This window comes from Herpailurus yagouaroundi, unplaced genomic scaffold (genome assembly GCF_014898765.1).
Source record: "Herpailurus yagouaroundi ecotype Mexico unplaced genomic scaffold, PumYag 196, whole genome shotgun sequence".
NCBI lineage: Eukaryota > Metazoa > Chordata > Mammalia > Carnivora > Felidae > Herpailurus > Herpailurus yagouaroundi.
The window spans coordinates 3,971,850-3,988,161 of record NW_024412427.1 but is presented as its reverse complement, the minus strand read 5'-3'; the positions used below and the strand labels follow the sequence as shown (position 1 = coordinate 3,988,161).

Sequence of the window (16,312 nt, the reverse complement as noted above, 5' to 3'; positions counted from 1 at the left end):
GGGCAAAGGAGCCATGCCACACAGTTTCTAGGAAACTTGGTTTCCTGATCTGTAAAATGGAAGGATTACAGGAAAGGTTAAAAATCCGTGGTCAGTTTAAATAGAGGGCCCAAAGGGATTTAAAGATGTTGACCATTTCTTTATTTAAAAAACACTGGATAGTAAAGTCAGAGAAAGACAAATATCATGATTTCAGTTATATATGGGATCTAAAAAACAAATGAACAGATAAAAGGCAGAATCAGACCCATAACTACAGAGAACAAATTAGTGGTTGGTTGCCAGAGGGAAGGCGAAGACAGGGAAGGGACCAACGGTGAAGGAGAGTGGGAGATACAGGCTTCCAGTTATGGAATGAATAGGTCATGAGAAGGTACAGCATGGGGAACAGAGTCAATAGCATTGTATGGCGACAGATGGTAGCTACACTTGTACTTAGCACAGCATAACAGACTTGTTGAATCACCTGGAGTACACCTGAAACTAATATAACATCATATGTCAACTCTGCTTTAATTTAAAAAAAGAAGGGCGCCTGGTGGCTCAGTCGGTTAAGCATCCGACTTCAGCTCAGGTCATGATCTTGCAGTTCGTGGGTTCGAGCCCCGCATCGGGCTCTGGGCTGACAGCTCAGAGCCTGGAGCCTGCTTCGGATTCTGTGTCTCCCTCTCTCTGCCCCTCCCTAACTCGCACTCTGTCTCTCTCTCAAAAATAAAGATTTAAAAAAAAAAGAAAAGAAAGCAAACAAAAATTTTAAATAATAAATAAATAAAATACACTTAGCGCAGACTATTTGGCCATCCATCCATGCATTTATCCAATAAAATGTTATTTAGTACATACTACATATGATGCACTGTATTAAGCACGGAGATAAAGCTATCAACAAGATTGTCATGGTCCCTACACATGTGGAACTCCTCATCTGAGGGTATAACATACACCAAACAAACATCATCCAATGTGACATGCATCATTGAGAAAAAGCACAGGATGCAATGGGAAACATTTACAGAGATAACTGACCCAGGCTGAAGTATCTAGAAGTGCCACCCTAAGGAAGTGATGTTTAAGCTGAGCTACAAAGGGGAGGCACAAGACAGTAAGGTAGAGGAAAAGGTTCCATAGACAGTAGTACACGGGGAGAGGAGCAAAGATGAATCAAGAGTTCAGTTTTAGCCATGTTGACTTTGGAGAGTCTACAAGGCTCTGCAGGGCTAGATGTTTTTGGATACAAACACATACACATACTAGAAGATCCGGATACATTTGGCCAACGTCAAAGATGGTCAGGCAAAACAGAGGAGATGTGGTGTATTTCCGCAAAGTACTCTGGACTCTAATAGAATGAGTGATTCTATCATCTAAACCAAGGCACCTTTGAGAATTAAGTCAGCAATGTTAAAAACTATGATGGGGCAACCCACATACAGGCTGTCCCACGGTCACCTCACTAATGGGCATGTGTAGTTGCTGGAGACTCTGCTCACGCAAAGTAAGATCCTACTAGATCTGCAAAGTTCAATTTTGTACCACAGGACAGATTTATTACACCGGGGGCGGGTATCTACACTCATGAAAAACTTACATAACCATTTATGCCTTTAATTGGAAGTATACAGAACCATCCAGCAGCCTCGTGCTTTACAGCCAAACTCCAAGTCCATGAGGCCAAAGAGGCCACATCCTTACCTGGACAGGTCTGAGTGCCTTCTCTGTCTATAGCTTAGTGCATCCTGTTAAATTCTTCTCCCCAGAGGAAGCCAAAAAGACATGGCAGCCAGGATGTGGGTGGTCTAGAGTTCATATGAGATGTCTGATGGCAACCAAAGGCACAGAAGTGGTGAAGGCCATCTGTAGTGTGATGGTTAACCGTGTGTGTCAACTTGACTGGGCTACAAGATGCCCAAATTGCTGCTAAAACATCATTTCTAGGTGTGTCTATAAGGCTATTTCCAGAATAGACAAGCATGTGAGTTGGTGAATGGAATAAAGCAGATAGCACTCACCAAGGGGGGGAGGGGAGGCATCGTCCACTCCCTTGTGGGCCCAAATAAAAAAAAAGGGAAAGGAAGGGTAAATTCACTCTCTCTACCTGAGCTACAGGCATCCACTTTTTCCTGCCCTCAGACATTGGTGTTCCCGGTTCTTGGGATTTCGAACTCAGATCAGGGTTTATATCATTAGCCCTTATCCTAGGGCCCTCAGACTTGGACCAAATTACACACTGATTTTCCTGGTTCATCAACCTGCAGACAGCAGATGATGGGACTTCTCGGCCACCATACAGTGTGAGCCAATTCCCATACTAAACTCCTCTTAAATGTATCTCTATAAATCCTATTGATTTTGTTTCTCTGGAGAACCTAATACACATGGAAGCAGTATAGAACAAGCCTGAGATCTCCAGTATTTAATGGCCAGAGCGAGGAAGAGTGCCACAAGATGTGTGGACAAAGAACAAGATAGTATGTGGGTCAGACTGCCCTTAGATGGGGAGGAACCATTAAATATGATGTTACCTCTCCAACACCCAAACCAGCCGTCTTTACCGCTGTACCTGGGATCACATATCCAAAGAGGTGATCCTCATGTTCCCAGAGTTGTAACTCTTCCTGGCTTATGTCCCCAGGTAAACGTTTTCAAGATTCAAGTCACCCAGGCATAGCCCACCCTAAGTGTGTTTTTCCTGAGTATTCTCCTCCAGGTGTACCTCCACTAAAATATACCAGATGTCACTCTCATAGGCCTGCCTCAAGCAGCCATCTATCAAGAAAGCACATTAGCCCTTTAGCCCTGCTGGTTAATGACAAGCCGGGCATTCAGGATGTCAGGACATTAACTATGAGTAATATTCTGACTGCGCAAGTTTCCCTCGAGATATACAAGTTATGTATCTATGTGTCCTGGAAGAAAAGGAAAGACCTCATTCTTCACAAGTTCTTTCCTCTCCACCCCAAATCCAACTGCTCTTAGGTTCCCAAGCAAAACCCAGGGATGCTCTACTTATAGCTAAAGCTTAGAATCTTAAAGCTAAAAGAAATCCCAAAGGTTCCTGAATCCAGGGGACGTGTGATTCTTACCACATACCTTAAGAACGCACTCAGCCTTGTTTTGATTACCCCTGGAGATGAGAAACTTACTCGAAGGACATTGTCTACTGCCCTCTCCACTCAACCCATACATTTGTCCCCGTAAGTCATCCTAGAAGTTAGTGACCCTCATCCCAGCCTCCAACACAGTGGGTCACGTACCTGTGGGCACCGCGGGGTCCAGCATTGGTTTCTCCCATGTGTTAATCTGCTCCCAGGTAAACCCATTGGTCCCCAGGGCCACGCTATAACCACAGTTGCTGTAGTGTTCATCAAAGGAACAGCCACCTGCAGACAAAAAAGATACGGGTAAATACCTCCTGGTGTCTGAGCTTGGCTCCTTACCCCTGTCTCATCAGCTCCTCATTTACAACTTTGAATATTAAACTTGGAAGAAGATTAAAAAAAAAAAAGGCAAGCAAATTGGATTTTTATATTTGCTCTGGTTCTCTCAGAAAGGTGCTGGCATCTGCCGGCCCCTCCTATTTAAAAAAGTTAATAAGGCTAGTTACATTGATTTCAATCTTCCTTCCCGAGAAAGTAAACAGTAACATCTCATTCTGAGTAGGAAAAAACGAATGCCAGGGCATGCCTCTGTGACTGCTTCCTACAACAGGGACAGACACTGGAGGCAGCAGAGAGAGCACCAGCTCCAGAGTCCGGCCAGACCAGCTGCACACAGCTCCACCTTGCGAACCTGGGCCAGCCCCAGCCAGCTGCTTCCCCATCTGCGGCTCAGTTTCCCCATCTGCGGCCCAGTTTCCCCACCTGTGGCACAGAGGGGAGGAGCCACTGGACCGAAACACCATGAGGACTAAATGAGGTAACACATGAAAAGTAACTGGCACGGAATAAATTCTCCACATCTATCTCCTTCCCTATAAAAGCAGTTTGTGAAAAATCATGTTTCATGGCATAAAAATCAAATTTGTGAAGAATCAGACAATCGTAGTTGGTGTTCATAGTGTTTAAAGCCATCTACCATTTTACAGTAAGTTCTAACAATTCAACTCTGCAAGGATTTACTGAGCATACACCATGAGCGGTAGGTCCCCTCCAGGGGACGTGAACAAAGATGTGGGCTACAGAACCAGGGCTCCAAGGAGGAAATTCTGGTCTGGATCAACAGGAGCCATGACATCCCAAAGGAGGACTGATCAGGGCTTTGGAGTACCCAGCACATCTGCGGAGCAGGAGGGGGGGCATCCAGGTGAGCCGGCAGGACACAGAGGTGGCACAGGAAAGAGTTCTACAGCAGCCTCCTGATGGTCTCCCAAACCCCCTTTCACACCCGGCCAGCTCTGCAACTGCCCCCCCCCCATTCTCCTTGATGCTCAGGTGTCATCACATCACCATCTGCCTCCCTTACACACCCTCCTCCCCCATCACACATGCAAACATGGTTCCAATCCATGTACAGAAGCCATCCGTTGCTGGCCCCAGCCCAGGTCTGCAGCCTTCCCTAACATTTCCCCATCATCCCCACCAGCTGCCAAGGACAAAAGCCCTTCTCTGCACCCCAGGCCTGGGATGTTCTCAGTGGGGTAGAAGTCCTGTTGACAGATCTTGTGTGAATGATAAATGATAACCCAGAAGCACTGACCCTTAGCACCCCAATTTGGAGTCTCAGCTGAACAAAGGAGGCCTGGACGTACTTTGGTAATACAGGCATTTGGGCTTGAGTCAAGAGTATTAAATAACTTTGCACTAAGAAGTAACAGCAATTTGGGATGTCTAATGTGGATACCTCAATTACAAAGTAAAGGAGAGGAAGAAAGGGATTCAAGAAACAATGGAAAGCAGAAACCTACAAAAGGTGACAGCCAGTAAGAAATTTCCTGTGATGGAAACTGGCTGATGCCTTGGTAGGAACTAAATCTGATTCCATTCATTCATTCTTCAGTTCAACATGAACTGAGCCATTAATGCAGGTCCAACAGAGTCCCAGGCCCTGGCCATCCAGCGGTTTACACAAGGGTCCTGTCACTCTTGCACAAGACAGAATGATGGTGAATAAGTAAATGAATAACCCACACGCATTTTAGCGTCGTGCCACAAAGGCTGCAGGTGAGGTGGGTGACAGATGACCAGGGGTTCAGGAAGCCTTCCCACCTGTCCCGGAAATAGTTCCCTGTCCTGTGTTATAATGCTCCTCCACTACACCCAGCTCCTCAGGGAGAGCAGGCCACACATGGCAGCCATGTGCCACTCGTAGTTCAGGTAACTGAGGAAGGCCGATGACCAGCGCATACTGACAAGGGACAACAGGCAAGGACAGGAGGCCAGGAGATGAAAGGTTAGGAGAGGGCACTTCACTCTGGATACAGCGGAGAACTCAGCTGGCCTCTGAAAGGCAAGGAGGGAGGCAATCAACCAGTTTGCACTAGACAGTGAGCTTCAGGAAGGCTGGGAACAGCTCTGGCACATAGTAGGGGCTTAAGTATCTGTTGAGTGAATGAACCAATAATGCTAACACAGGACTCCTGACACAAAGCTCTGTTCCAGTAACAGTGAGCACAGAGTACCCCCACACTCAACCCGCTCTGCCAAGCCCCATACTTGCCCCTTCTACCTAGAAAGCTCCTTCCCCACATCTCGTGACAAATTCCAAGTGATCCTCCCGAATCGCTTCTTTTTAATTTTTAAAAAATGTTTATTTGAGAGAGAGAGGGACAAAGAGTCCCAAGCATCTTCTGCACTGTCAGCGCAGGAACCATAGCAGGCTCAATCCTACAAACTGTGAGATCATCACCTGAGCCAAAATCAAGAGTCAGATGCTTCACCAACTGCACCACCCAGGCGCCCCCAAATCAGTTCTTCTATAAACTTCCCAAACTAGAACAGAGTGTGAATGCTCCAGACATGAGAACACAATACACTACATTTACAATTGTTTTTTACTTTGCGGGGGAGAGAGAAAGAGCAAGCGAGAACACAAGTTGGGGAGGGGCAGAGAGGAGGGGGGGGAGAGAGAGAGAGAGAGAATATGAATGAGAATGAGCATGAGAATGAATATCCCAAGCAGGCTCTGCACCGCCAGCACAGACCCCAATGTAGGGCTTGAACTCACACAACCGTGAGATCATGACCTGAGCCAAAACCCAGATACAGACTCTTATCTGACTGAGCCACCCAGGAGCCCCTATATTTACAATTTAAAAGCCGTGATGGCAGTGGTTCCATTGCTCTTAGGTAGGCCATCCCCCTTTTCTCCATCACCATGGCATCACCTGCCGGGAGCCCAGCCTGCAGGAGACAAATGAATCGGGTCAATGCCATAGACAACAGATCCTTAACCTGCTTGAATTGATAAGCAAGGGACACCTGCAGCATCTCAAGAGTCCACTGGAAACCTGATTTAGCATCCTAAATAGACATCAGCCTCCAGGATGAGACAAGGAAAGAGTGGCCAAGACCATGCTCTGGGCATAGCAAACTGTTTGGGTCTTCTCTCTTGTGCACACAAGAGCACTATGTCTCCAGGCCACTTGCATCTGGGCAAGACCACATAGTAAGCCCTAGAGATGTGTAACAAAGGGATATCCACCATGTGCATGATTGGCCCATAAAAATGACCTCTTACAAGGAATCCCCCTCACCTATCCCTGCTGTGAAGAACTCCAAAACTATAGGTGAAAGCAGTGGCATCCAGGGGGAACGAGTCTAGATCCCTGAGACACTGGAAGAGAGCCAACCAGTCACATGACTGGTGATACCAGCATTCACTCTCCAAGAGCAAAATCCCAACTTGTCTTATGTTACTGGCATCGTAGGGGTTAACTAGGACCATAGCAGAACCTTTCGCATGCTGTCTCAAGCATTTGCTCCATGCCAGGCAACATACTAGACACTGACTGCTTATTTTTGCTCATTTGCTTTCACTTAATGCTTGCAACTTGGTGAGGCAGATTTTTATCCCTTACTGTAAGTACAAGGTAATTAACGCACGGAAGGGTTAAGCGACCTTCTCAGCTCACACAGAAGGGAATGTTAGAGCCAAGATTAATTCTGTGGTGACCTAACCACATAACCCATGCTCATTCTAATGGACCAGAGAGAGAATATATTCCCCCAAAACCAAGGACCAAGCCTTTCACTTCTAAGGTTATGAGAGAGGATCAGAAAAAGGGCTTCCAAGGTGGTTGGATCTCTCCCATTAGAATGCATTTCTTTGCTTATTCTAGAAACAAAGTTAAATAAGTTTTTTTTTTTTTTTTATGTATTCTGTGCACGGGCACAGAATCGACAAAGAATTCTTACACTCAGTTTGCAGAGTGTAGGGAAAGACAGCCTCACAAACGTACACTCAAGGTGCAAAAATGCAAAAAACACCTTCATGGAGAAGGGCTGAAGCAAGCTCAAAGACCCCATTCAAAGGAGGCTGCCTTAACCGGTCCAATATACCCTCTCCCAACTCGACCACTACCACTCACAAATCCACTGTGGCTTCATCAATGTGGAAGGAGCAAATACAGCATGTTAGGCATGATGGGGGGAAAAAAAAAAAAAAACAGCTGAAGACAGGAAAGAAAGAAAAGCAGTTTCCGACATGCCTGCCTGCTGAAAGGGAGTTTGCTACTTGGCTCCGAGCTTCCAATGGCCACTAGAAAAAGGAAAATCTGTTCAGATACCGGACACTCAGTGTTCCTACAACAAAAGCCAATTGCACAGGAAAATTACACCCATTCCAGGTGCTTGACTCACCCAAGAATGTCTCCGCAGGACCACTGGTAACAGAAACCCCATGCTCCATCATGAACTGTATCTGAAGAAACACCCACACAAGGAGCACATGGCCAATTACATGAGACTATTTCTTGTTCTCCACATAAACTGACCGCATCACCCAAAATACAACAGGGGGAAAGCTACTCATTGGGGCTCAATAGGATTCAATCTAGAGTTCTGCTCCCCATTAGTCTGGCTTGACCCAGACACAAGTGTTGAAAGTTATTTTAGAGAAAAACATACTTAGTAAGTATTTCCTTTAAGCCATCCTCCCTGAATTTTCTTCCTCTCAACCAACAGATTGAGTAAGAGTAGTTACGAGCGCAGGATTACACATCCTGACAGCAACCCACGCTGCCGCGAGGTAGAGCCCCACTCTAGCTCACATCTCTTCCTCGTTTCTGGGTCCTCGTTTTGTGGTGTATGTGACGGATCACTAGGGAGCCCCGCCATGGTAAAGGGAAGGATTCCAGCGACGCAGGAAGAACCGGGAACTCTCAGGAGCCACCAAGATGCAGAGCCACACTGCAAGCCAGGGACTGGCTACTGACAGCCACCAAGGGGAGGAGAAGAAAGCAAAGACCAGTTGCTTCTGGACCCATAGCATGAAATATTCAAACCCTTGATAACCCTGAGTCTCACTGCTGTTCCTCTCACTATCTTAAAAATCATGTTTACTTTCTTGATGCAATTCCTTAGGTCCCTAATGCCTGACAGAAAAGGCTCCCGGCCGCCTCTGCAGGTGTTGGTGGCAGGCGACTTAGGAAAGACTAATGAGTGGAGAGGTTCCCAAAAGACTCATCTGGAAGCACCCCTCATTCAGTTTTAAAGAACAGGCAGACCCATTTAACTGATGTCAACCCGACCACAATCATTATGGGGGAAAACAAAAAACCCACCCCAGGAATAGGAATCAGCACATGTGTCCAGAGCACACATCCTGGTTTGGAGAAGACCCACATAACTAGGGGAGGACAGAGCGAAGGACACAGCCCTACCTTCCTGCACCCAGAGAGAGGAGCTATTTCCCTGGACAAGTGGAGGTCAAAATGTGGCAAAGGCCCCAGATGCTCTGACGGGAGTCAAGCATAAAAAGTCAACAGAGAAATGGAAAACTGTAGCAAGGAAATTGGATTCTGGAAATCCATTTGGGTTTGGTAATGTATAGCAGATCAGCATCTGTAAGGGAAGTCAAAATAGTGCAGGATACATACTCTAGGATACATTAAAACATAAATAAAGTTTATAGTGCCAATCAGAATTTTTTTTTAAACATGAGCTCTTCTTTTGAAAATGAGAAAGGAATAGAATTCAATAAAAATATAAATGCGTCTGCCTCTGCATTTCTCAGATATGAATCCTGTATTTTCTTGAACAGAATTAAGTTCAGAAGAGGAACTAAACATTTCCTGAGCTTCTGTTATATGCCAGGCACTGCACTTGAGCTGTGTAAGTATGTATTTATAGATGTGTGCATACAAATGCAAGTCCAATTACCCCCACTAAGACAGGGGATGACAAACTTCCTCCGAAAAGGGCCCAACACTAAAAAATTTTCAACTTTGCAGCCATACACTCTCTGCCACAACTACTCAACTCTGCCACTGTAACATAAAAGCCGCTGTAGACAATACAGAAACAAATGGATGTGGCTGGCTGTGTTCCAATAAAACTTTATTCACAAAGCCAGGTGATGGGCCCGATCTTAACCAAGGGGCTGCAGTCTGACACCCCCTCCTCTAAGAAAGAAACATTGCTGGGGCGCCTGGGTGGCGCAGTCGGTTAAGCGTCCGACTTCAGCCAGGTCACGATCTCGCGGTCCGTGAGTTCGAGCCCCGCATCAGGCTCTGGGCTGATGGCTCAGAGCCTGGAGCCTGTTTCCGATTCTGTGTCTCCCTCTCTCTCTGCCCCTCCCCCGTTCATGCTCTGTCTCTCTCTGTCCCAAAGATAAATAAACGTTGAAAAAAAAAAAATTAAAAAAAAAAAAAAAAGAAAGAAAGAAACATTGCTTTCCCCGTTTTACACAAGAAAACTTGTCCTCAAAGTTACTAAGGGATGTGCCCAGCTAGGAATCTCAGGGAGAAAGAATGCCCTCGCATAAAGCAATAACAATACTAACATCTCCTTTTATTGGCCACTAAATGTGTACCCATCACTGCACGCACTGCCATTCTGATTGCACCCATTCTATAGACAGAGAAGTAAACTAACCTGCATGAAGTAGTAGAGTCAAGACATTAGTCTCAGGTTGTAATGGCACCAAAGCCCGAATACTTTCCATTGCTCTAACCCTGCCCCTCTTAGGACACCGTGTGTGTGCACAGAATCCAAGTTTCACCCTGCTGCTTCCGGAGGGGAGGGGAGGGTTGGGTGGGGAGCTGTGCCTATAACATCCAGTGGTGAAACTAGTGAAGAGAGAAATCTGGAAAAAAAAAAAAATATCCAAGAAAAGCAGAAATTTGTCCTCACTTGCTCTACATGGCCAGGTTCACTTCCAGCACAGCTCGAACTTTGATTGACACACGTGAACATGATCAACCACAGTGATGCGCCCTGAGGAGGGTAACAATGAAACACTGCATCCCCTGGCAAGAATACAGCTAAAACTCAAATATCCCCCTCAGGGTGCTCTGCGGATACATCCAGCACTGGGGACCTGGGGAAAGGGGGAAATGAAACCACAGGACTGTGCCCTTCTCTCTCCAAGCCCCAGAGCTCCACGAATACAGGGGCATGCCATATAACCCTTCACCAGCACCTAGTCCATAGTCTGTGTTTGACTTGATTGTTCAATGAATGGACGAACGCATTTAAAATAGATCTGCACTCATGCAGAGAAGCCAGGCTGAGACCCCCACAGGGAGCTCTGGTGTATCTTCCACTGGCTTCCCTCAGGGGTCAGGATAAACCCAGTGTAGGCCTTGGAGCAGAGAAGGGCTCTGGGGCTAAGCCTTAGGCTGGACCCTTTGAAAGCATTTACCTTGGGTCTGCAAATGCTCAGGACAGAGGGCAAGTCTGAATCCAGAGAATGAAGGCAAGCCGAAGGATGAAGCCAGGAGAAACCATGAAGCTACCAAACAAGGGAAAAAGGTGAGTCATGTGGAGGCCAAGGAGCATCAGAGGGGACATAAGAGTACCGGCAGCAGACCCAGAAAGAGAGCAAGCTGCTCAGGGTTAAACTATGAGCAGGGTTTGAGCAGAGGTGGTGGGCACCATGCCAGAAGAGCCAGGTAATCATGGTGCAAGGTCAAAGAGATGTAGACACAAGGCTACCAGGCAGACACAAATCTCAAGTCGATGTGAGTGGTAATTATGACAACCAACACTCCCTGTCAGGTGCTGAACTACACAGGCCCGGCGCTACTCTAAGGGTTCACCAACGTTAGCTCATTTAATTACTCCAAGTGCCCCATGAGATATGTATGGTCATTATCCCCCATCATATCAATAAGGAAACTGAGGCATAAAAATATTTAAAAACTAGCCTAAGATCACAGAAATCACAAGAGACAAAGGGAGGGCCTTGAACCTCGACTAACTCAGTCTACATTCTTACTAATTATACCAGGTTGTCATTACAATGAACTTGGAAGGCAACCTTGATCTTGAAAGGAAGTTCTGGTTGAGGGAAATGGCTGGCGGTAAAGCTCTTCTCCAATCCCTGTGAGAAGTACACTGAGCCAGCCTGCGTGCCTTTTTCCAAATCACAGCCTCGGCTCAAGATGCCTCTCCACAGTCTCAGAAGTCAAGGCATTCATGACAGAATGCTTTTTAACTCACAATAGAGGCCACGGTGTGCTGGGGAGAACAAGAAATGGAGGTGGGGTCTCAGGCAAGAAGGTGTATGGGGTGGAGGCTCAGGCCTCCCACAGTCATCCCTGATATGTGGGAAGTTCACACTTGGAAGTTATTCAGACTCAAGATGTGGCAGGACTAAATGCTTAGGGGCACAGGAAAGGGCAATGTGGTAGGACTACTTTTTATTATTCTTTTAACTCCGCATTTAGCAAACTTTCCATAAAAAGCCAGATAATAAATATTTCCACTTTTCTGATTTTATTGGTTTTCATAGCCTTGCAACAGACTAACGCAACTTAGGGGCTTAAAACGGCACCCATTTATTAGCTCATGGGTTCTGCAGGTCAGGAGTCTAGATAAGGCTGGGCTGGCTTCTCTGCTCAGGGCCTCACCAGGCTGAAGTCACTCTTCTGGGGCTCAAATCCTCTTTGGAGCTCACATGGTATTAGGCAGAATTCAGTGTCCTCTGGCTGGCTGTCATCCATAGGCTACTCTCAGCCCCTAGAAACTGCCCACAGTTCCTGGCCTTGTGGCCCCTCCCCATAAGCCCTCTCATGCCCCGAATCTCCTGCTCTGGGTAGGGCAGGGCTGGCCCAATTCAGGTAGGCCCATCCAAGACCATCTCCTTCTTGATTAAAGTCGAGTGATTTAGGACCTTAATTACATCTGAAAATTTTCTTCACTTTTCTCACTAACCTAATCTAATCATGGGAGTGAAGTCCATGATTCTCAGTAGTCCCACCCAAGGGATGCGGATTCCACAGGGCACGCATGCCACGGGGCAGGGATCTTGGAAGCTTTCCTAGAATCCTGCCCACTTCAGTGGACCACTAGGTCTTGGTTGCAACAATGCAGCAACACCACAACATAGAAGCAACCATAAGCAGAGGCACCTGGGTGGCTCAGTCAGTCAAGCGTCCAACTCTTGACTTCAGCTCAGGTCACAATCTCACAATCTCAGGGGATGGAGCCCCACTGACCGTGAGGAGCCTGCTTGGTTGAGATTCTCTCTCTCCCTCTATGCCCTTCCCCCACTCTCTCTCAACAAATTTAAAAAACTTAAACACAATTTAAAAAAAAAGCAGCCATAAATAATGAGCAGAGTTGTATTCAATAAAAAAAATATTAACATTGCACTGTGAATTGCATATGGTTTCACATGTCACAAAATATATTCTTTTGATTTGTCTAACCATTTAAGAATGTAAAAACCAACAGCGCCTGGGTGGCTAAGTCGGTTAAGCATCTGACATCAGCTCAGGTCATGATCTCATGGTTTGTGGGTTCGAGCCCCGCATCAGGCTCTGTGCTGACAGCTCAGAGCCTGGAGTCTGCTCCTTCTCTGCCCCTCCCTTGCTCACACCCTGTGTCTCTCTCTATTTATTAATAAATAAGCATTAAAAAAACTTTTTTAAATGAATATAAAAACCATTCCTCAATGGTGGGCCATATGAAAACTAGTGAAGGTCTAGAATTGGTCTGCAGGCTATATACCATTCCAACATTTGCTTTAATGCTGTAAAAATTTCTAATTTTAACACAATCACAGAAAGGGGCCATGTTTCACCATTTGAGTGTTTGATGTCTGTTGAATGTCATGTGCTTTTAACAACTCTTTCCCAATTCCCAGCTATATAATGTTTTTTCCTCCCTCTGGGGACAATGTGTCTCCCAGTGTCTTCTAAAGCTACACTCTTGACCTGTGGGCTAAGGGTGACAGCAGCACAGTAACTGTCTGTAATTAAATGAGCACCCTCCCCCACATCACAGCACTTGTACTTTATGAGTCAAAACTAGCACACACCCCCAATTCACAGATGAAGAAAACACGGCCAGAGCACATGACGTTCTCAACACCACATAGTCAATGGTGGTAGGGGGGCGGGGGTAAGACTCAAACCAAGGACTTCCTCCTTAGAAGTTCTGAGAACCAGGGCAAGTTCTGGGATAGATACAACTACAAAGCTTGTGGAGCTCAATACAAACCTAAAATACAGAGCCTCTTCCTTAAAAATTAATTTCAAGATGGCCATAGCAGAGCCTAATAAGCATGGGGCAAGGGCCAGTCTCCATGAGACTGCTCAGGTCACACACACACACACACCCACGAAGCTGGCCCTGCTCTGCAGACACACATGTTAAAGTACCCAAACCCCCAAACCATCAAGATCCCACCCTCATGCTGCCAGATGTTTTAAAGGCAAGGCAGTATCTAAGTAGGGCTTATAACTGCGAACAGCCTATCGTGGGTAGGAGAGCCTTGCCCCCGGAATGAATGTAAACCAGACTTGCATAAATTGAATTCCTTTTTTGAATACCTAATTGAATTTGCAGAAGTGTGTGCCAGGGGGGTGTTTAAATAAGTGCACAAATATGATAAGAAGGCCTTCACACCATTATATCTAATTCAGTAAGCAAAAATAATGGCAGGGCACGTTCCAATTAGTGTTTGATTTATTTGCTTTAATAAATCCAATTAGTAGAATGTTTTATAAAGTCATCCAATGTCAAACACTCATGGACTCAACAGATAGAAACAATACTCCTAATAGAAAAAAAATGTTTTAAAGCTTTTTGAACAGTGAATTTATTATAAATAAGATGATGTCTCTCTGATGGCTTGAGCGTTCCCCAAGGACCAGAGAAAGTGTCTGATCTGCTCATTTGGTTCTTTCTCCCACAGACTCCATGAGGCAACTCAGGTTAATTGGGCCCATTATAATAAATCCAGGAATGAAAACAACAAAGGTACAAGTTAGCAAAGGGACTTCAAGGGAGAACAATGAACTTGCTGCTGGGTCTTCTAGACCAGAGACGTGTTCAGACTTCCAAGGCAGCTCAGAAAAGCAGGAAAAGAGAGGACTAACAGAAACAGTGGTGTTCTAGAACCTGATTCAGCCCTCCCACGCCCTTTGCAGGCTCCAGCTCTCCCACCTGTAAACTAGAGAGGTCAATGTGCTTGGTGGCCCTGAGGCATGCCCACTTTGGACAGGCGATGATTTTCTTTGTCCAGTGAGACATACGTAGGTATGGGTTAAAAGCGTGAATTCTGGAACCAGCATCCCAGCTCCACTATTGGGGGGAGGTAGGTTTGTGACCTTGGCCAAGTTATTTAATTTCTATGTGCCTCAATTTCCCCATCTGTAAAAAAAAAAAAAAAAAAAAAAAAAAAAAAAAAATGAGGATGATAATAGTGCCCATCTCTTAGGGTTGTTATGAGGACTGAGTCAATTCAGTATTTACCAACCAAGACTTGGAACAGAGCCTGGCACAGAGGTGCCAAATAAATATTTAATTAATGTTTAATCCCATGTATGAATTAGGAATGGGGAAGATAACTACATTATACATTAGATTCAGATTGCACAATCTCATAAACAAACAGTACTTTAAAAGAAACTATCTGAAATGGCCCATCATATGCTATATGGATCAGCAGCACCTATTGTGATATGCTGATCTGTACTGGCAGTCCCAGATTCATTCTCTACTTACTGCTGTGTAACCCTGGGCAAATCACCTAACCTCTCAGGTCAGAAATTCTTCCCATGTAATAGAAGGCATCCCTTCTATTATAATACAGTATAATATTACAACCCCTCCTATTACAATAAACTCTCTCAAATGACACTTGAATTTCTGATACCCTATGAAACAGTGACTGTTCTACCATGTCCACCTGGCTCCATTTGCTGGGATATAGGACTGTCAGGCAACCCCTGGAAACAGAAGCCTCTGTTCAGACCAGCTTCTCTGAGTGGTCTGCCATGGCCCTTGGTCTGGTACATGTGTGTGTGGTACAAGAGGAGAACACAGTAATGAACGTGGCAGGTTCATTTCTGTCTTCTCATGTGCCCCAGTCTTCCTGGGCACCAGTTTACAAACAGACCCAAGAGAGCTTGCAGGAAAGGAGACATCTCTGCCCCAGGCAAGGTCGCAGCAATACTGCAGTGCACTGTGTTGGGGAGGAAAGAGAGCAAAGGAGAAGGCCATGTTTGGGCTCAGCCTCCAGCTTCAACCTGCCAAGGAGAGGATGAGGGAGCAGGGGCGAGAGCAGTCACCTTCAGTTCAAAGTGAAAAATGGCTCAATTTGGAGACCAGCTGGAGAGTCCACCAGCCTGCAAAGTCTTCCTCCCCCTCTCCGCCACCCAAAAACAGCCTGGGAGCAGATACAGGGATTCCACTAGTCTCCCACACTGGCAGAGGACACAGATCATCTGGCCTAGCTCCTAATTTCACAGGGTGGGGAACAGGCATGAAAAGTACAAGGATGCAGAGAGGGGTGCAGCGTTGGGATGGAACCCCGCTCTCCTGGCCCGGGGCCAAAGTTCTGCCTACTCAGAAGCCAGAATAGCATCTTTCATCTTTTCTCACACAACCGCGATGCCTTTTTCATGTTTATTTCTGTGGGAGCAGGGAAAGAAAGAGATGGCCACAGGTCATACCCTGTGTCTGGGAAACTTTTTTATCTGTCAGGAAAAGGTGAATAAAGGTTTCCTCTGCACAGAAGCATGGGCTTAGAGGGCTTTCTGGCAGGCTCTGTGCCAACTTCCGACTGCCTCTGAAACCCAAGCCAAGCTCTCGGGGTCTTTGCACTTCCTCCTCCCCTGCCTGAAATGTTTTCACCATCGGTGCTTCATGCGGCTTCATGTGGCTGACTCAGTTGGGCATCGCATGCATCAAAATGCCACCTC

General features: G+C 46.0%; 1 protein-coding gene across 8 annotated transcripts in view; it reads right to left on the bottom strand.

The window, feature by feature from the left end:
• The window catches only part of PTPRT (protein tyrosine phosphatase receptor type T), a 793,719-nt gene extending 790,341 nt beyond the window's left edge, over nucleotides 1–3,378 (bottom strand). For all 8 annotated transcript variants that reach the window (XM_040447029.1, XM_040447037.1, XM_040447031.1 and 5 more), the window contains exon 1: nucleotides 3,255–3,378. In XM_040447029.1, the coding sequence (XP_040302963.1) occupies nucleotides 3,255–3,279 (25 nt within the window). In that variant the 5' untranslated portion in view covers nucleotides 3,280–3,378. The remainder of the gene's footprint in view (nucleotides 1–3,254) is intronic.
• Nucleotides 3,379–16,312: the final 12,934 nt, after the last annotated feature.